This window comes from Brassica napus, chromosome C2 (genome assembly GCF_020379485.1).
Source record: "Brassica napus cultivar Da-Ae chromosome C2, Da-Ae, whole genome shotgun sequence".
Lineage (NCBI taxonomy): Eukaryota > Viridiplantae > Streptophyta > Magnoliopsida > Brassicales > Brassicaceae > Brassica > Brassica napus.
The window spans coordinates 52,414,645-52,436,813 of NC_063445.1; the positions used below are offsets into that span (position 1 = coordinate 52,414,645).

Below are 22,169 nucleotides of genomic sequence, written 5' to 3' on the forward strand. Positions count from 1 at the left end.
GTCTTTTGAGACCCACTAGTGCTAGGGTTTTCCGAGACATAACTATATATATTTTGTGCCCCCTCTAAACCTAGTTAGCAGCTGTAGAGAAACTAGATCTGATATTCTTGTAGACAGATCTCTGTAGTTCCTCTATCAATAAAATCTCTCTTTGCCCGTGGAAGTAGCCGTTAGGGGTGAACCACGTTAAATCTCTTTGTTTTTTTTTATTGTTTATCCATCTGTTAATCTCTATCTTCTCACATCCGTCACAACAGTTTCAGTTGTTATGCTGATCTTCTACCTCGGATTGTCTAGAAGAACTAAAAATAGTTCTCTCATGTGCCACAACTTGGATGTCCTCGAGAAATAGGGTGCATATTTAATTTTGATTAAAAAAGTATTATGCAAATTATAAGAAACAAACTAGTTTTTCACTCTTAGCAAATGGAAAAACTTCACAAAAACGTTACCACCGCATTCACCGAGCCATCGATAAATCATAAATCCCAGGTTGGTCATCTGGTCATCGCACAAAGGCTGGTTTTCACCTTCCTTACAAGTCAACACAACTTTTGCTATCACCTGATATTCTTCACTATCCCTCCACCCCTTCATATCCATAGCTTTGATACCATATTATATAGTTTAAGGAACTAGATGTCATGTGGTTAGTCGGATGAAGATTGAAAGGAAAGTGAAATTGCAGTGCTTGGCTTGATTTCGGTTAAGTTGGCGATGGATATCTGGCGAAGATGTGGGATCAGTTTACAATCCGTTGAGGCTTAGATTTTTTTTCTCCTATTGTAGTTTCTTTTCTCTCTTTGTATGTTTAGTCATCAACATTATCTATTTGTGAGAACCACTATTTCTTTGACAGCCAGCCGGAACTGGAAGCTCTGTTCTGGTGCCCTAGTCAGGATTATTATTTTAATTGATTTATATCTTAAAAAAGGAACTAGATGTAGTGTAGTGAAAGTCTAGATCATAGATGAAGACTTGTCTATTAGTATCCTTCATATATAACAGAATAGCAAATAGGGGTATAAATGCATCATAAAGACCCAAAGACTTTAGACTCAAGAGGATACATGTGCCAGTCCCGGTAAGGAAACTAACTCTATAAGAATACAGTAAAGATACTGCATTGCTTCAAGAAACATAACTTGGCTTCATGAAACTCTGAATCAAACTTCAGAAAGGGGTACTCCTGGATGAGATCGACGTCCTGCTTTTGACAATTCATCAGAATCATATCCCAAGATAATGGCTAATACGAGTCATAAAAAAGACTATTAATCAATTTAATGTTGACTTACCAAGCCTGCCTGCATTTAATCGCTTCTTCTCTAACTCTACGTTTTGGATCATCGAGTGCCTTTGTTACTGCTTGTAAAACCTTAAAGCATAATTTCAAAGTCATAAAAACTCAGTTGTTACTCTCATATTAAAAACTTTGTGTTAAGATCTTTCAACTAACCTCTCTTCTGAAAGGATAGATTCTTCCATGGGGCAATTCCAACAAAGTAGCAAGACACTGAATCGCCGTCTCCCTTACAACCTGCACACCGTTTTAACATAAAAATCTCCTTAGAAGATCCAAGAATCAATCCCACTGGGAGCAAAAAGAAGATATAGAAGATGCTTCTGCAGAGAAAATGATTTGTTACCATTAGATGTGGGTATGATGTAAGCTTGACCAGGCATTCGATGATTCTGTGTGCATTATCACTGACTGATTGTTGACCTGCCAAACAGAGCAACGAGGTTTCATATAATGCAATAGCTTTCACATTCCAGCATCTAATTTTTCTTACCTTTAATATCAGTAAGCGTTCCAGATAAAACCAGTAACAGACTGAAAAGTGTTTCTTTATGCACAGAGTCAACGCTTAAGACAGACAAGCCTTCCAATATCACCGAGAGCAGCTGCACTGACAATGGTCTACTAAGAAACTGTTTATAAAGGTAGAAAATACAAACTCTATCTTGCGGCTTACCTTTTTGGTATTGTCCAATATGACCGTAACTGGAACGTTGGATACAACATGCGCGAGAGCGACATGCAACATTGTCCTGAAACAATGACAAAACTAGTCAGCTGGAATTGGTTGCCACAATACGTAGAAACTATTATGACTTTCATTCAAACCTACAGCATATAAAGAAGTAACTAGAAATAGAGTTAAAGATTGGTCTACCTTGAGAGTGGAGTCTGGGAATTCACAATCAACGACTCCAAAATAGGAACTGTTATAGAGAAAAACCGTTGCTTATAGAGTGGCCGTATAACTGCATGAAACTTTCTGTTCAGACACACTTCCGAATCAGACATTAGTGTGAGGAATGCATCAGCTGCATGTTTCATGGCAGAAGGATGCAGAGCATTCCCGGAACTGTTAGTTGATTTTAAGCATTCCATTAGTACCAGAGCTATTTCATTAACTCTTTTATCACCCCGCATGAGTAAACCTTTCCCAATCCACGCTAGACCTGTGATGGCGCGGGTCTGAAGGTCCAGCGAACCACAGAAACCTAAACATATCTTTCCCAAAAATGTCTCACTTCCACATATAGTTTTACTAGAGTCGCTCTCGTGAAATATTATATCACATGCTTCTTCCAAGGAACAATCGGTTGAGATATTTGTTCCACCAGAACCCGTCACCAATTTGTTAATCATTGAACCCAAAGCTTGAGCCGCTCGGATATAACCCTTAAGAAAGGATACCAAAAACAGATCTACAAGTGACTTCACATCTGGAATGGATGCCTTGGGAGATGCACCTATGATAACTGACGCAAATAGTGAAAGTATCAATTCATCCCTAGTGGACAGGTTGCGTTGTAAACCCTCTAGTGCAGCAACGGTCAGAGGTATCGACTCCATCGCTGGAAGCGTGCTTGATGAGATCACATTATAAGCTTTTTGGATTATACTATTCTGTGAATCTACCGAAGCAACTCCTACAATTTCTCCCATTGTTTTCATTGCTGCCTCAACAAACTCCTGTAGTAGAAGAGCAACACATTCATAACGTCAACAATAGATTGAATCAAATCTGCTTTGAAGAGAAACAATTGGTATAAAGTTTATCCGAGCACTTACCCTGCCATTAAAATCATAACTGAAAACAATAGAGGATTCAATTTGATTCCACATACTTATAGCAAAATTCACCAAGCTTTTCTCGAGACCATCGATCTCTGTCAGACTATTGGAGGTCAAAACAAAATACCACAAATCAAGATTGAGGGAGAACGAAGAATACAGTATAAATTCATATTAAAACCAACAAGCAAGGCAATCGATAAGATGTATCATACATAATAGTTGGCTCTTTATAAACAACTAAGAGTCTAACTAAATACACACGCTGAAAAGCTAGTTTAAGAAAAGATTGGGTACCGTGGAAGCAATTTATTGGTCACACACTCCAGGAGCTGAGAACAATTTTCGATTGACTTGAAGTTTCCATTGACCTGACAAGTGTTTTCCAAATAATAGTTAGATATGAGGAAGCTCTCAATCCCTTGCTTGTTGGAGATGGAAACAGAAACTATAGTGAAAACTTTACGATCTAGAGTCATGGGGCCAAGACTTACACAGAAATCAGAGAAACTGGAGCAGAAAGCTTCTTCAAATCCTTCAACCATTTTCTCTACGTACGTTGGCATAGTAGAGCAAACTTCTGAAGTTGCTTCTAATATCATTGGATGTGGAAGAGAACAATGACTAGAGCGAACCAGCGAGACCAAATTTTCGACAACTATAGCCATGTAGCTCATAGCCTTTTCACTCTCAGAATACCGATCAATAAATGAACCCATGCAGACAAGCGCTTTCAATGCCAATTCCCACTTCACTGTTTTGGCACTATTGGCTGCGATGATTGATGTTAAGGTCGTCAATATCTTCTCGAATTCAGATCTCGATACAGGAGAAGAGCCGCCCCGGAACATACCCATAGCCAGCAAACCCTTAACTGGACATTGATTAAGGAAAAAAAAAATTAGAGAACAGGAATAAAAAAAGGAAACCTAGAAAGATTTGTAGCACGAGTTCAGTATCACATCAGAGCCAAGGCAAGAACATTCACCTCCAAGATATGCATCTGCACTACAATCATCATTAGAGCTTTGTACTGCAGAAGTGAACGCCTCGATCAGTGAAGCTGAGAACCTGTTAACTATAGAGCACCATGATTGCTGCGCGCTTTCAGGTGTTGAGGTACATTCCTCGGAACTCGGAATAAGATCTTTTGATGCTGTAAGAAGTTCGATGCAAAGATGAAGACCTCCATGGTAGAGTCTAGTAGAAACAGTCGAGTTTTCGTTGTGAACAAGATCACCAGGTGACGTCTTCTCAACAATCCCTAGAGTATTCATAAGGCGGGAGAAAAAGGTTTCAAAGATTATATTGCATGACTCAACAGAAGATCTGGCAGACACAGACAGTATCTGACTGACAACAAGAACCTCCAGTTTGCTCGTGTCAAGCATTTCTTCATACCGCAAGTATCTAGAAATGGTATCGAAGACCATGTTTACGCGTATATCTTCAACAACAAGACCTAAAAACGAGATATCTTGCTTGACAAGCCTCTGAAGAAGATTAACAGCTTCTCTGTGGATCTCACCCATTTCAAACCCTGGACTAGTGAGGGATTCTAGACCAAAGGACAAATCTGTCTTAGTGGAAGCATAAAGTGCATCTTTTAAAGCGGGCCAAAGATCTTTATAGTGCTTCTTCATTCTGCTTACTCCATAGTTCACAGCGCAATCTTTCAGACATTTCAAAGAATCAACCTAGACAGATTTTAATGGAACAAAGGTAACTATACTTGTCCAGCATCCAGAGTAGCAAATCATCTAGATGTATTATAACAGAAAACTACATGTTCAACAAACCTTTGCGACTGGTAGAGAAGCTGAAAGCTTTTCAAGAAGCAATGGAATAGCATACGGTTCGAAAAAAGGCGTCGAAGAGATTGCCAGCTGCAAAATCGAATGAAGTACATCAGTGAATTCAATATAATGCTATGCATTGACAGCAAGAACTTATGCAAACAATAAATATTGAGAAAATACTCACAGATAGTCCCCTTGAAAGGTCTTCTCTTGGAATACTAGCTTCATCACCTTTTGTCTAAAATCACAAAAAGAAAACACCAACAGTTTAACGAAAGAAAGAAAAATCCATCAATAAGTCACATCATAAAAAAGGTTAGGCTTCAAACTCACATGCGTATAGTGAAGTGGGAAGTAGCAACTTATAAACTCAAAAAGATCAGATGCCTCAGACGCAACTGGACCGGAGGGGCTGGGAAACAATCGAGCCAAAAGCTCCACTACATGAAAAGCTATCATTAAGCATGGAGGGTCTTTTTCTCCGTCGATGGCTTCGCATGTAGCATAAACCATCAAATCTCCCTAGGAAAAATGATCGTTTAGTCAATAGGACTATGAGATAAATGAGGCTAGACCCTCAGCAGATATAAACAAGGAAGAAGAACAAAACAGAAAACTAAGACGGTGACGGTCTTTGTTTGTATTGAGTTATAAATCAGGAGAACTAGGATAACCTAAACATGAAGCTTTTGATGAGCTGAGAGCATGTATTACATATTTAAACAATAATTTGTCTACCCACCAGGCTGACGCAAATAGATTTGCAAGAAAACATTCCTCATACACTAGACTGAACTTTCGATTCTAAACTACGTATCCGCAAGTAGATAGCATTAACATACCAAATTTATCATAGCTTCAGGGTATTGCTCTAGAAGGCACTCCAACAGTTCAAAACAGAGCTGCAAAAAACATTCGTAAGAAGAATAAATCAATAAAAACATCCAATGTAGAAGGAACACAGTGATTCAGAAAACAGAATGCTACTAGCAATAGTTTTACACCTTGCGATCATACAGTGCTAAAGACTGCACTTGAATACTCTGTGCCATTGACTTGGCCACAGCTTCTGCATCAACAGCAGTGACCACACCAGCTACGCCTTTCCTCTTAATCAGAGCCAAGCAACCAGAAAGTGCACCTCGCACCGATCTCCACTCTGCCTGGCACAACATCGACATCACAATTTTTAAGAAACTGAATAATTACTGTACCCCCCACAAGAAGTAGAAGAATCAAATCACCAGCTTAGCGGTAAAGAAACCAATGAGACTATGGACAACTGCATTGTCCAAAGGCTTTGACTTTAGATAATCCAGCATCTCCGCAAGCAAGAGAATACCTAACAAAAAGACAAACCCTTTCTCATTATCTCACCGTTTCCGTTACATATTAAAACAAATTAAAAGAGAAAAGAACTACTACCTCGTGCTCGGACAACATCATCAGTAGTCGTCAAATACATGTCCATCTCCACGACCTACACTTCACACAAGAGAATACAGAACTTAACACCTTTTGAGATCACACAAGATGATTAAAAGAATGTTTTTACCAATTGGTTTATAGACAAGACACCCTTCTCCAAGGAAGTAGCAATCGCTTTCAGACTCTCAGCCTACAGGAACACACAAATCCAAAATCGATTTCCACCACCAATGTGCAAACAACACTAAGGCGGAAGCAAGTATCTCAAGGAGTAAGTAAGTACATGGTGAGTAGGGGAACGAGTGACGTCGACGAAAGCTTCGAGATGCTCGGTGAGATTATTCAGTGCAGCCATCTTCGCACGGAGTTGAGACCTTAGATGGCAACGATTTTGACCTAGGGAGAGAGAATTGGGACCAAGTCACGGCGGCGATGGCTTACACGGTAGAGGAGAGTGTGAGAGACGAGAGAGAGAGTCCGCGTGCGGCGGCCTCTAATGCTCAAGGAGGAGGGAAATAAAATAGAATAAGTTTTTTTTTTTTTTGTGGGTTTAACACTAGTCCTTTATATATCAACCGACTGTGAATAAATGTTTTCTATTTAATTACTTTTCTGTCTGCTGACAAAAAGAAAAGAATAATTACTTTTCTGTATCAAAATAAATCATATATTATTTTTTTATTCACGTTTATGAGTAAAAAATGTTTTAAGTATTAATGTATTTCTTTATAATTTATCAACTAGAATTTGACCTGCACCTTCGTGCGGATATATTTTTATTTTATAAATGTATACATTAAATATTATTGTAAACATTTTAAATATATGATTTACATTTGAGTGTTATATATTGTGTAACTTTATAATTTTATTGTTTAGTTTTTTTATTCAGCATTATTAATATATAATCATTTGTTTTAAACTTTCTCATATCCTATTTTGCAAATAACGCATGATCTAAAAGTTAGTTATGACTATTATATTTTGTATATAATTATTTTAGATAATATATTGTTGTGAATTTCAAATTAATTAAATAATATATAGTTGTAGATATAAACGTTTAACATATGCTAATATTTTTTTGTATAAAATATACATAATTTATGAATTTAACCCTTTTTAACTGTGAATGATAGTTTATTTTATATATTTAAATGAAAGCAATTTTAAAATAAAATAGGTTAATTTACCCATTTTATATAGTTTTGTTTTATTTAATTCTATATTACTTCTATTTTATATAATATATTACTAGTTGATGTCCCGCACATTGTGCGGATTAATATATCTATACATCTAACAATTTTTAATTCTAATTTTTTTATAAGATAATAATAATTAAATTAGATACAAATTTTAAATTATTATAAATTATAAAATTTCAATATTCATATCGGTAATCAATGTATTAAATTGTATTATTTTGTTTCATATTTTTATTTATGTGATGTAAATTTTGGATCAAAATCTTTTTTATAGTAATAACTAAATTAGAAATTTTTGTATGTGAAATTAACATATATTGTATTTGGACCGAAAAGAAATCATGTGATACTAAAAGGATTATAAAACAAATCACAAATATAAAACATTAACAATAACAATAGTTTAGGAGTGTTCAATCTGGTAAAACCAAACCATTCAAAACCGAACCAAACCGAAATAAAGAAAATAGTCTGGATTTGAAAGTACCGAGGATGTTATGTTTAGAAAACATCAGTATATGAATATGGTTCAATATATTAAGGGATTAAACCGAATAAACAAAAGAAACCAATTAATTTGGATATATTAGTGTACTTATATATAAATTTTATAATAATCTGTATTTGATCAATATTTTCAGTAGAAACAGAGAAATTGGCTATAATATTAGTCATTAAAATTATAAAATGAGAGAAAATTAATGATGATATTATTGGTAGATATTGTTAATATCTATTTATTAATTCCGAAATATCATGATAATTATATATTAAAATATATAATTTTTAAAATATTAGTATATATATATATATATATATATTGGTAAAATATGTTAATGTTTATTAATTATTTTAGATATCATGATAAATATATAGATATCAAAATAAATAAATTAAATAATAATATTAATTAAACTAATGATTTATCCTACAACTATGGAAAAGATGAAAAATAAGCAAATTAACTAAAGAAATTGATTAATTCAGATATATTAGTATACTTATATATAAATTTTATAATAACATGTATTTGATCAATATTTTCAGTAAAAATCAGAAAAACTAGCTATAATATTAGTCATTAAAATTATAAATAAGAGAAAAGTAATGATGATATTATCGGTATATATTATTAATATCTATTTATTAATTAAATGTCGTAAATATCATGTTTATTATATATTAAAATATATTTTTAAAAAATATTAGTATATATATCGGTAAAATAGGTTCATGTTTATCATGATTTTAAATATCATGATAAATATATAGATATCAAAATAAATAATAAATAAATAATATTATTAATTAAACTAATGATTTATCCTAAAATCATGGAAAATATGACAAGTAAGCAAATTAACTAAAATCATGGAGAAGATGACAAATAAACTCACTTAATTTAAAAAAATATTAGTATTAGTGTGTATATATATATATATATATATATATATATATATATATATTGGTTAAATATGTTAATGTTTATTAATTATTTTAAATATTAATTATTTTAAATATCATGATAAATATATAGATATCAAAATAAATAAATTAAATAATAATATTAATTAAACTAATTATTTATCCTATAACTATGGAAAAAATAAAAAATAAGAAAATTAACTAAAGAAACTGATTAATTAAGATATATTAGTATACTTATATATAAATTTTATAATAATCTGTATTTGATCAATATTTTCAGTAAAAATCAGAGAAATTAGCTATAATATTAGTCATTAAAATTATAAATGAGAGAAAAGTAATGATGATATTATCAGTATATATTATTAATATCTATTTATTAATTAAATGTCATATATGTCATGTTTATTATATATTAAAATATATTTTTAAAAAATATTACTATATATATCGGTAAAGTAGGTTCATGTTTATCATGATTTTAAATATCATGATAAATATATATAGATATCAAAAAAAAAATTTAATAATAATATTAATTAAACTAATGATTTATCCTAAAATTCATGAAAAATATGACAAGTAAGCAAATTAACTAATATCATGGAGAAGATGACAAATAAGCCAAATCACTTCATAAATAATAGTATAGATAAAATTTATAAAATAGCAAAGAATTTTTTTTTGTTTTATAGTAAAATTTTAATTAATATTAATGTATAATCATATTATATTACTAATTACGAAATTACTTATTGCATGATTTTTAAAAAAATACTTAAAACTTTTAATAAGATTTGGGTAGATATTTTTTCAACAGATTTTGTTATAATTAAAAATAAAATTTAAATATATATTTACTCAACAGATTTGTTAGACTAAGAATAATCATTATGTCATATTAAGTAATTAATCAAATGGTCCTAGTAAGACTTTTAAATAGTAGATAAAAATTAGGACCCTAAATTAATAGATTAGATATTATTGATATGAATTGTAAAATTAGGACCCCAGAATTTTAGGATGTGAAATACGTTTATATACAGATTTATCTTCTGATCCAAACTGACCTCTTAAATTTGAAATCCATATTTATATAACAAATTTATTTTCGTTAGTATTGAATTTTTTGTATCATTTACTTATTGTATTTATTTACATGTTTCCATATTATTTTCTGGTTATAACAAAAAATATATATTTATCCAAGTTAAATAAAAACATATTTTGTTTCTTAAAAGCTAAAGACCCATAGATTAATAGATTTAAGTATGGAGGAAGTAGTGGTGAATGTAGCTTTGAGTTGGGAACAAGAGGATATCCTAGAACCAGTGGCGGATCTACTAAGGAGATTGGAGTGTCACATAACACTCCTTAAATCTATATAAAATTTTAATTGTGTAAAATCAACAAAATTTTCTTGGTAGTTTTGGTAAAATCCTCATGTTGACACCCATCAAACCACAGTTTATGAGTAATTTACAAAGTATTTTTGGAAAATTATCATCTAAGTTATTCTAATATGCGGTTTTATTTACGGTTTGATTCTTACTACATGGTTTTGGCTTACCTAGAACTTATAGATTGAGACAAGATAAACAGCTTCTCTTGGCGAATCTTATGTTGATGATAACTACATGTTTCCAAAAGGTACAAGAGGCAAAATTAGAGCAGCTCAATTGTTGAATTTTAGTTATGTATCTGAAGATAAAAAAGTATAGAACTAGGAGAAAAAGAAAAAACTGATTCTGTGCAGAGATATTTTTTCTGACTTTTTTAAACCTCTTTTTTTCTATTTGTCATTATATTAAATGTGGTTAATTGATTTTAAAGTGATTTTATCGAATAAAAGTGTTTAATTTAAATTTTTTGAGAACTTTAAGAGAGTTCTACCATCAGCAAGGCGGAGTTCTCACGTTTAGTCTTTCATGAATATACGAGGAAAAGAAACAGTTTTTTTATCATATCTACGAGACCAATCATAGCTTTCTCATTTACTATGTTAATTGCAGTGAAATCTTAGTTTCTCATTGCTACATTATTATATTTTTACAAGAGTGATGCATTTATACAATCAATAAAGCTAGCAAAAATGCAAAATTTTGGGGGCCAAAGCGGCAAAAACAAACAGTTTTTTTTACAAAGAATCAAAGGAAATAACATACACTAGGGTGTACATTTTAGAGTATATATTATATACACTCCGAGCTTCTAGTGGCCTGGTTGCTTCGTCACTGGGCTGCTACATGCTTTAGGACACTGTTTCCCCACCAACTTCGGAGATACGTTGGAGCACTGGAACGTTGCTGGACCGTCTTTTCCATTATATGTAATATCAATGTCGCCGATCTCCACGTTCTTACACGGAAATCCCTTGCTGCACAATAGCTTAACTGCGTCTTTGTTCCCTGATGATCCTTTGATATTCTTGAACTTTATGTCCACCAGCTTGATAGATGATGGTTTCTACAAACAAAACAAAAACGTTTCGTTGAAAATGATGATCAATGGACTATGTTCGTTTAGATTTTCTTGAAAAGTACTCTTTTGTACGCACATTCTTGTTGCATCGGTTCCAGGGGCAGTACTCTTGGTCGATGAGGATAGGGTTGCTAACGTTCTGGAGAATAATATTCTCGAAATGGATACCAGAGGCGGTCGTGGAGCAAGCTGCGGACGGCCATGTCTTGATCCTCACACCATTGTCAGTATTCCTGAGGGTGCAGTTCACGACCTTGACGCCAGTGACGTCTTCCTCGTGCCCGTATAATCCGAGGCTTCCAATACTGATTCCGTGTCCCGGACCGCATGTAACTCTTTCCACAAGAAGGTTTTTCATCCCGTCCCCAACAGAGATACAGTCATCTCCGGTTTTGATGTTGGTGTTGATGATCTTGATTCCGTCACTCCTTCCCACGTGGATTCCATCGGTGTTGGGACTCTCATCAGGGGCTACGATCCTGATGTCTTCGAATGTCAGGTTCTTTGCCCCGATCACGTTGATGTGGAAGTTCTTTGCATCTAACGAGGTTATGTCTCTTACCTTACCGTCAGTTATGTAATCAAACCGTATGCTCTGTTCAACAATGACAAAACATCAACAAATTAACAATGCTATTTGCTATTTAGCTGAGTTATTATAGATAGAAGATAGACAACATACGATAGGGAGTCTTTTGCACTGAGTTAATGACGTCTTGTGGCAGTTATTAGCCCTCCATGAAGCGTTACCTTCACCGTCAAAGATACCACCTCCGTTCAATCTAAAGTTAGTAATCCTGCGGAAAGCGACCCAAAAGTCCTTCCCGTTAACGTTCCCATCAGCTCTCACAGTGCCTTGAAGAACAAATATTATAGGAGCTTTGCATGGACCCATCATCTCTATTTCCCCAAGCTTGAATTCACCTTTTGGGATCAAAACGGTGCTCTTGTCCACGCACTGACATGCCTCCTTGAATAGTTTCGACAATTCCTGCATCCCAAAGATCTTAAGATTTCTTGGAGAACAAGAAAACTAATTGGTTAATGGGAAGATTAATAAAATATCAGAAACTTACGCCGGTGATATCAGAACCTGGACGAGCAGTGATTCTGAATTCTCTAGCATTTGCTGATAAAGCTAACAAACAAAAAACAAACAATGTGGATACTCCAAAATGTACACCCATTATTGAGATTTATTTTACTCACTAGTGATTACAGATTTTTTTATGTTTTTTCTTTTTTGTAAATCACTAGGTTTTATTTTTTAATATATAAAAATTTATTTTTCTTATTTATGTTTTGTTCCTTGATTTGGCTGCCATTATATAGTCTCTGAGAGGAGAGAGTTTTTAAAGTTGAGTTTGTTATCCACCGTTCCTTTCACCTCTTCTTACCGATATTTTTGGAAACTTTTTAGGATGAGTTTGACATATAGAAACACTAATAATACCGTTGCTTACCGAAAATAGTTACTTTGCATTAAGAAACGAAGACTTTTTCTCTGGTCAATTTTAAAATAGGTACGTAATTTGCATGATGTATATTTTTATGGGTGAATTGGGTCATAAGAGCATGATTATCGCTAAATCCATTGAAATCAGTGTGGGTCCCATGTCTTTTTTATAAAACGGTCACCAACGTCGCCAATTACGGATCGCTCTTAGCCATTTTCTTACACTATTTTGCGGGACCCACGACACGTGGCGGCCTACGATTGGTAATTGGTCTCTAGAAATTCAATTTATTTACTGTTTTGCCATTCATTAAAATATTTTTAAAAATACAAAATGGTCTCTAGAAATTCAAACACTCTAAATAATAATGATTTAGCAAGTTAGCTTTCCACCGGAATACTGCGATACACAGCTGGTATTTACGTAATATTGATAACATGTCCATAAAATTGAAATAAACATTATAACTAATTACAGATATATTTTACATAAGATATCATGGATAAATTAATTGGTATACAATATTATATATATATATATATTAAACGTCTAACAATGAATTTACAAATCTAAACTGAAAATAAAATGTAATAAATTAGTAGATATACTGGGGAAATAAATTGTTACATGTTACTAAATATGCTAGCCGTGTAATAATAAATTTTGAGACCAATATCATTTTGTCCTCGACTCAGTTCCAATGCATGATTCATGAGACCAATATCCGTATTTTGAACTAAGTAGATAAATATCATCTCCATATATAAACAAGATGTATGTGTGAGTTACCCGGATAATTATTAATATAGCAGCTAATATTACATTTAGCTAATAAATTATTTGTTACAGTCTATTAAAAGTGTTAGTAATCTAACGTTAAATTTGGCTGAAGTTACATAATGTGGTTTGATATCATGTTTTATAAATTGTTCAACATTAATAACACTATTATATGTGATTTATTATCTGTCTTTAGTATGTGTTATGTCTTATGTGTATAAACTTCTAAAATAAAGATATAATGGATAATTAAATAGTTACACATTCTTAGATATGTTAACCCTATAGCAATGAATCTCATAAAGTAATCTAAAATATCAATACAAAACAAAAAGTAAAATCTATATTATTAAAAGAGAAGTACTCATTTGAAAATGTTCTTACTTCATTAATTAAACTCCCTTTTTTTTTTTTTTGTCTTTTTCAGTTGCATTTATGAAATATCCTAAATAGAATAAAACTGCCTAATTTATTACTTGTCTTTTCAGTTACATTAATGAAATATGCTTAAATGAATTTAAACTTCCTATTTTATTGTTTGTCTTTTTCAGTTAACTTAATGAAATATCCTTAAATAAATTTGGACATAATGTCATTTAATCAACCAAAAAAAACTCATGAGTTATTCTTATGTGCATAATTTTAATAATGGAGATTTTTAAAAACGTGCATTATTAAAATATTACCTAAAACATGCAGCACTAATATATAACATGCATCCATAAAACTAGAATTTGACTCACATAATTGTACGGATATTATTTTCAGTTGATTAAATTTAAAAATAATTATTTATTCAAAAAATATTTAAGAATGACTATGTTTTTAAAAATTATATGGTATTATTTGCTCATAACTCATTTGTCATTTGATAAATTATTAGAAAGAAAATTTTAGCATAATGTAACTCAATTGTCATTTGCTAAATTTATGGTTTTTATTTATATTTTTTATTATTTAATTATAATCTTTTTATTTTATATTTGAAAGATTAATGACTTTTATTTCAAACAATATTTTTGTAAATGTATTTTTTAAAAAATAATCAATTAAAATTGTTATTATCATTGAATATCATTATTTTTGACACAATTTGAGTTTTCATTTACATCAAAACTTATCATATTTTAGGATAATTTTAATTTAAAATGTAATTTTCATATTTTTCAAACAAATTCTAAAAATATTTTTTAAATATTTTGTTATAATTGTTAAAAAAATATTGAGTTGCATTTCAAATAAAAAGGTAAAGATATAAAAATATTATAATTAAAATATGTAAAATTTAATATAATTTTAAGAAAATGGTCAAAATAAAAAAAATTACACATAAAATAATAATGATTTTTGTTAACTGGGCGGATCATTATTTATATGATATCGCACACGAAAGAAAAATTTCTGTTTTTAAAATTATCTAATTAACTCTATTCTCATTTTTTTTTATTTTTTATATGATATCACACATTCGTAAAAAAATAGATAGTTTAAGATGCAAAAAAAAAAATATTTACGTAATGAATATAATATGAACGAATATTACAAATACATCATTTAATAAAATAAATAATTAAAAACTGAAAATTCATATCCGTGCTCAGGGTCTAGTTTATGTTATTATATAAGTTGGCGGGTTACCAGGAAATCTTAAATATTAATTAAAATATGCATGTAAATGTATGTTAAAATTGTTATATGCTATAATTTATGGTAGTAGTCATAAAATGAAATTTAAAGCTAATTAAAAGGTTTACTTAAACTTATACATGGCTAAAATCTTTGTTGTATCAAATTAAATTGTTGGAAACTTTCAATATTATATTTAGCACGTAAAGAGTATTCTTAACAAGTTAAACAGCTATAAAAATCACAATTTATAAAGTTTAGAACTCTCTGTTAATTGGTTCATAACTAGGTAGTAGATCGTTTTATCTATCAAATCACTTGATATTTATGCTGTAACATCTTCTCAAATCAAATGAAATCAAAAACAAACTGATTACAAACCAACATAACTGAATTGAATCACTATCTAAAGCCCAACAATGGAAGATCATCCTAGTACCACCAAGCTTTACTCCAAGCAACTTCGAGAGAGAGATACCAAGTATCACAAAGATAACAGACTCCTCCAATAGTGAATAAGCACAGACAGTTTAAACCATGAACTTATAGCTTCTAAACACCAGAAAAGGCTGAACAATTGCAGGAACAGGAACCATGGCCATGATCAATCATCCGGAAGAGGCAATATCAATAAGGAACGACTTGGACAATAAGAAAGCCAATCTCTTGAGAAGAGACATGGAGCGAGCCGATCCAAAACCAGGCCAATCTCATCTTGAGAAGCAAGACTTGAAGGGGAACGAAACTTGACTGAATCAAAAGATGACCAACAATGGAGAAAGGAAGCTTGAAACCGGGAATAAAGATCCATTAGAAGGATAGAACACAAAATCTGTAGAAGATGGAATCAATCAGAGAAGAGATTTCAGCCAGGAAGAAGGGAAAAAACAGAACCACCCCAAAATGCTGGCCAGATCTTAAGATTAGATCTACACCGATGATCAAGATCATCCGGAGCCACATGGAGCAGATCCATCGATAAGACAACGAGATTAAAAGAAAGCCTCCTCAAACAGATACATTTCTCGGACTGCCAAACGCAGATCATAGGTTGAAAGATAGAGAGAGGAGACCCCGTAATTCTTTTCTTTTCTTTTTTTTTGTAAAAATGGAGATATTAAGTTTAGGCATGTCCAATATGGTAAAACCGAACCGTGCCAAACCGAACCGAAATAGACAATATGGTGTGGTTTGGTATATACCATATTAAACCGAATAAACCGAACAAAACTGAACAAAAGTAGAAACATGTAAATATGTTCATATTTTATAACGTCACATGAAAATCTATCTATTTGTTATATAAGTTATTCTTTTGTTAATAATTATTACCATATTTTTTATAGTAATAAAGAATCCTAATTTGAAAAACACTTAAAATATAATTAAATAAAAATTCATCGCAACCGAGGATTCTTATTTTCTTAGTCTTCTTCTCTTAACCATTTTACTTTTTTTTAGCATTGATTAAATTGAAGTGAAGGTTATAAATTTCATGGATAATAACTAGAAAAAATTCTTCACAACTTTTTTCTTATTTATAAACAAACAGAGTTTCACTCGAAGAAGCATGACTTTGATGAACACTAAATATGGAAGAGTGGAAAAACTTTTCTTTCATACTTCTCTTTTGTTTTTTATTTTTATTTTTAAAATTTCGAGCTTCGATTTTAATTCTAGATTTGATTATTTCATCTGAAGGTATAAGCGTATTTATTTTTTTGTTCTTTTATTTGAAATATAATGTTTTTTTAATAAATGACTGGATGACAATATGACTCTAAAATTTTTATAATATGATCTCAAACTAAATAATTATGTTTTGGTATAAAGCCGAATAAACCGAAAATCGACTGTATATAAACCGAACCGAACCGAAGTAAATATGGGTTTAGAATGGTAGTTACATTTTACTAACCAAAATACCGAAAAACCGAACCGAAACCAAACCTATATACGAATTGAACACCCCCAAAGTTAGATAGAATCAATGCCAAAAAATAGGTCAATCGTGTATAAAGTAGAGGTAAAATGGTCATAGATATTTCGACATAAACTAAAAAAATGCTATATGTGTGTGTTTACCTAATTTTCCTATAATCCTTGTGTGTAGAGTGCAATTACTCTATTTTTATCATGTCTTAATTTTGGGGTTTGAGTACACTCATATAGTAAATAAATTGTTACTGATGTGTCCACAAAATGCCTGAACTAGTATTTCAGACATGTTCTGCCATGCAATGGTTTCTAGAAGTAGACGGACATGAGATTCTTCTAATGTTTTTGAAGATTCAAATGAGCAACTGAACTGCATACAAGTAGACACACTTTGATTACGGTTACAATAAAGACTCTTCTCCGTGTCATTTCCATGCACACGAGGCGACCAAATCTCGTTTCATCCAACCAAGATACAAGGCTCCATCTCTTTCTTCCAGCCTATACTTGTCCGAATAGTTCCTGAGTAGACTTCTAATAGTGGAGTTCACAAGGGGACTCAACGGGTAAGGAGTGAAACCGGCCATCCCAAACCGTGACCTCCATTTCCCTAGCAGCTCGTGCCGCTCAACCCTATCAGCTCCTTCACATGCAATGATGTTCACTACATCTCTTGCTAGACAATGCTGCTCCACGTTAATCCTCTGTTTGTGATTCCTTGGGAGAGTCACATCTATTGACTCGAACATGGCGTCATAGTAGTCCATTGTCTCCTTGAACCTGGGGAAGAAAGCGGCTGTGTTTGTGTTAGATTCTTGCTCCACTAGAGTCACCACTTTGGGAGACAAGCTCTTCACCATTCTCAGTAACCGGTCGCTGCACAAAAATATACTCAAGTCAAGGGAATGTAAACACACTAGAATCATTCTATTAGGTACATCGTCCCACATCCCACATCGAAAGTTGGAATGGATCATAAATAATATATCAGGGAAATTGTCAAATTATCGGAAGTCCATCTAACTTAACACACTTTATGTTTCTAACAAATTTCAAGAAAGAAACTGTACCGGTGATTCTCGGTGCTCACGCTTTCGTCAGGCATATGATGAAGCACAAAGGCAAAGTTGACGGCTAGAGCTTCCCCTGGTCGGACTCCGAGGTTCTTAGGTTTAACCTCGGACACTGACACTGAAACCGAATTGAACTCAAACGGAACTTTGAACTGCTTAGCAAGCTTAGCGAGCCTGTTCCCTACAATACTTAAGCCACCTCCACGAGCATAAGCTGAAGTTGTATCATCAATACCCGTTATCCGTATCCGAGGAGGCCCACCAGGCCTAGCTGCAAAAGCCTGGATAAGAGTAACCCATTGACTCCCTTGACCTATTTGGAAATCAATAATGTGAACTCTGTTTTCTTCCTTCATGGCTTCAGCAATGGCACCATTTGCTGACATGTATCCGAACTTGAAGTAAGGACAAACCTCATAGAGTATGTGCATGTAAGAGAGCAGGTCGGTGCTTGCGGGTTCAGGGCACTGGTTAAGTGATTTGTATATGGAACTACCAGATGAAGATAACTGAGCCACTAGGCCTTCTAGTAAGTAAGCTCCCAAACGTTCAATAGGCTCACCAGAAACCGAGACCATCAGACGCAGCTTCTCCATCATCGAACGTGCCATCATAAGATCGTTCTCAGACATAGCTTTTGCACATGAAACAAGATCAGCTCTTAGGTCACGTCTAGAGACGGCCTCTAGAGTTGATCTCCAGCTATTAGTCTCTTGACACGACGTGGAATCAAAGGAGTCGTTGTAATCTAGGACCAAGTCCAATGAGTCAGGCCCCATCATCACCGTTTCGAGTTCCTTTATCTTGTCATTAAAATCATCCGTCACACAAGAGCCAGACGTATCTTCGTATGCAGAGTTGTTATGTGATACTAAAACAGTAGCGTTTGAGATAACATCGTGAGCAGGTGAGTCGGGTGATGATGACTCTGGCGTGCAGTACCGTTTACGTGAGTTGTGAACCGGTACGTACCTACGTTTCCCAACAGAGTTGGCAGGCAAAGAGTAAGCCTCAATCTCTTGTCTTGGATGCTTGTACATTTTTTTTTGTCACGTTTATGATTCACACCTTAAATAATCTGCACAACCACAAGTACAAAAAAAATAATAATAATGAAACATGACTCATCTAAAACTATCCAAGAAAAGCTCATGTCAAGACTTAACATATAGTTTTTGCAACTCAGATCCACCTGATCCCTCTATTTGTAAGGAACCCTAATAAGTGAAAAACATGTAATTTAATTCTATGCATACTAATATTTTCTGCAACTACTCATAGAAACCGAGATCAAGAACTCAACATGGAAGCAAATACTATACCTTCACATTTAATCAAGATTTTTTCTGACAGGATCAAGAAAGAGAGAGAAGGTTTAGAATCTTATTTGTGATGACTATAAGGATCATATTACAGTTAGAAAAACAGAGGAATTAAAAATCAAACAGAACTGCTCGTGTGAAGAAAGATCTAATCTTTGTAGTACCCACCTGACTTTTTCTGAGATGAAAATCCTTAAAAAAATAGTGAATCTTGAAGAAGTACCATGTGAACCAGAGGCATGAGCCAGATGAGAGATAAAGTTGTCGGAGACAAGGCACATGGGAATGACTTTGAAACACAAGTCACTCTTCTTATCATAGAGAGAGAGTGTAGAATCTCAATCAGGCGTGTTATTTACGATTATAACACTCAAACACGTCCCGACCACCACCACACCATTTTATTTATTAACCCTCGCTGATCCACAAGATACATGTCCCCCATCCAATTTTTGTCTAAATCCGTTTTTTTCAACTAAGAATTTCGAATATATTTTATAAGGAAAAAGGTGAGGAAAGATATATTTAGTTTTAATACAATAATACATATAGAAAAACAAACTAGTTGGTTTTCAATAAGCAAGAAGACTAGAACACCATGGAAAATCAAAGTCAAAGAATGTTGACCGCGTAGAGAAAGAAGACAGTGTATAAACACACAGCTAAGTTGTACTACCATGCCACACACGACTGTGCAAAACACAGCTATGTTGATTTTGACTCTCTTTCATGCATTTGTAAGATTGAATTATTTTTATTTAAATTTTGGGATAACATTTTATGACCATCAGAACCGATATATATATCAATAAGGAAAAATACGTTAAAAATACACTATAAAGTAGGCATGGGACTTTTATCCGAGATCCGGATTCGATCCGAGATCCGATCCGGATTCGATCCGAGATCCGATCCGGATTCGATCCGAGATCCGATCCGGATCCGATCCGAAAATCCGGATATCCGGAGAGGCCGAATCCGGATCCGGATAGTAAAATGTTAAATCCATCAAAGCCGAATCTGGATCCGGATATCTTGATTTTTTAGTCCAGATATCCGGATCCGTAAATTTGATTAATAATTATTTCAAAAATAGTAATATCTATATATAAAAACTAATTAATTTTATTTAATAAATTTTTATTTTTATAATACTATATATAAATTTTATGTAAATTTTGTAATATTATACATAGAAATAATTAAAAACATTATATATCTTTTTTATTTTTAAATTATTGTTAATATTTTATATATATTAATATTATTTTTTATTTATTTTAATGATCCAAATCCGGATCCGGATATCTGCCAGATATTATAATTTTTAGAAGGATATCCGACACCCGGATATCCAACACCCGGATATCCGCGAACCCCGGATCCGGATAAGGATAGTAAAATTACGGATCCGCCGGATAAGGATCCGGATCCGGATATCTTAAAATTGTCCGGATATCCGATCTGTCCCAGACCTACTATAAAGTGGTGAAATATAAACAGCCCTGACTGTGCATTAAATTTTAGGTATTATTCTAATTTCTAAGAAATTTATAAACCAAACACTTCAAGCTGAAAATAAATATTTATAAAAATATTAAGAAAATTATAGAATATCACTTTTGTTAGCCTTTTTGTTAAGTGAATGTTGTGTCACTGAGACCCCACAACACAAACTCCCTCTTGCCGTTCTTTATTCTTTTCTTTTTTTACAGCCCTTCCATTATGAAAACGGGTGGAGATATCACTTTTTTACAAAAACATTGATACCGATTGCGTTTAGAAACTTGGAATTACATACACGAAATCTATCTTTTTGTCTTTTTCTAAACTTCATCCATGGAGTCATGAATGTATATTTTTTCGATAAGGATGGAGTCATGAATATGTATATATATTAATTAATGTGTATGTTTTCTTTTTGCTAAAATTATTAATGTGTATGTTCATGACATTTGAACTTAAAGAAAACTCAATGCTAACTCCTTTTCATTCTTCTTTTCCTAGCTTAGCTAGTTAACTTTATCAGCGAAAAGAAGATCCACTGTTACTTTACATTGAACCCTAAACATTCAAAAAAAAAGTATTCAAACAAAAACGAAAACGCAAGCGTATGTGATTGTAATCCTTCTCTTTTTTTTGTGAAAATATGATCGTAATGTAAGTTTGTCAAACTAGTAATACAGTAAAACCTGTATAAATTAATAATTTTTATAAATTAATAAATTTGCAGGTCCCAACTTTGACCGTTTCAAAATTTGACACAAATCGATCAAATAATAAGATAATAATTATTTAGGAAATTCTATATAAATATATGTCGAAAGAGCCTATCAACCCTCCATGCTGAGATGGAAGGATTCATTTGGGCGATGTCTTGCCTACGAAAGTTTCCATTGTACTGCAGTTCACATCAAGACGGATTGTTCCGACTTAGTGCACATGATAGATAGCCATGCTGACTAGCCGGTATTTGCTTCCGAGCTAGTCTCTTTCCGTCTTCTAAAAGATGGTTTTTCGGATTTCAGTATCACCCGC

General features: G+C 32.9%; 3 protein-coding genes across 5 annotated transcripts; all 3 read right to left on the reverse strand.

Moving 5' to 3' along the window:
• Positions 1 to 967: 967 nt before the first annotated feature.
• On the reverse strand, positions 968 to 6,859 carry LOC106429023 (MMS19 nucleotide excision repair protein homolog). The gene is made up of 20 exons (XM_013869767.3): positions 6,602 to 6,859; positions 6,446 to 6,508; positions 6,316 to 6,370; positions 6,135 to 6,232; positions 5,895 to 6,053; positions 5,733 to 5,792; positions 5,224 to 5,412; positions 5,075 to 5,128; positions 4,891 to 4,977; positions 4,080 to 4,788; positions 3,586 to 3,965; positions 3,389 to 3,462; positions 3,089 to 3,194; positions 2,181 to 2,989; positions 1,980 to 2,055; positions 1,797 to 1,908; positions 1,650 to 1,726; positions 1,460 to 1,540; positions 1,299 to 1,378; positions 968 to 1,207 (listed from the first exon to the last, which is right to left on the reverse strand). Exons 1-20 carry the CDS (start codon positions 6,671 to 6,673, stop codon positions 1,174 to 1,176), a joined length of 3,375 nt encoding a protein of 1,124 aa, XP_013725221.1. The 5' UTR covers positions 6,674 to 6,859; the 3' UTR covers positions 968 to 1,173.
• A 4,063-nt stretch (positions 6,860 to 10,922) lies between these two features.
• LOC106429005 (polygalacturonase-like) lies at positions 10,923 to 12,729 on the reverse strand. The gene is made up of 4 exons (XM_013869746.3): positions 12,512 to 12,729; positions 12,118 to 12,426; positions 11,512 to 12,030; positions 10,923 to 11,420 (listed from the first exon to the last, which is right to left on the reverse strand). Exons 1-4 carry the CDS (start codon positions 12,620 to 12,622, stop codon positions 11,166 to 11,168), a joined length of 1,194 nt encoding a protein of 397 aa, XP_013725200.1. The 5' UTR covers positions 12,623 to 12,729; the 3' UTR covers positions 10,923 to 11,165.
• A 4,738-nt stretch (positions 12,730 to 17,467) lies between these two features.
• On the reverse strand, positions 17,468 to 21,573 carry LOC106429015 (scarecrow-like transcription factor PAT1). Of its 3 annotated transcripts, none has more exons than XM_013869757.3 (3): positions 19,800 to 21,573; positions 18,307 to 19,387; positions 17,468 to 18,112 (listed from the first exon to the last, which is right to left on the reverse strand). In XM_013869757.3, exons 2-3 carry the CDS (start codon positions 19,347 to 19,349, stop codon positions 17,662 to 17,664), a joined length of 1,494 nt encoding a protein of 497 aa, XP_013725211.2. In that variant the 5' UTR covers positions 19,350 to 19,387; positions 19,800 to 21,573; the 3' UTR covers positions 17,468 to 17,661. The 3 variants fall into 3 exon arrangements, with proteins under 3 accessions (XP_013725211.2, XP_013725212.2, XP_013725213.2); XM_013869758.3 differs by having other exon boundaries at positions 19,855 to 20,098; XM_013869759.3 differs by having other exon boundaries at positions 19,632 to 20,023.
• Between the last annotated feature and the right edge of the window lie 596 nt (positions 21,574 to 22,169).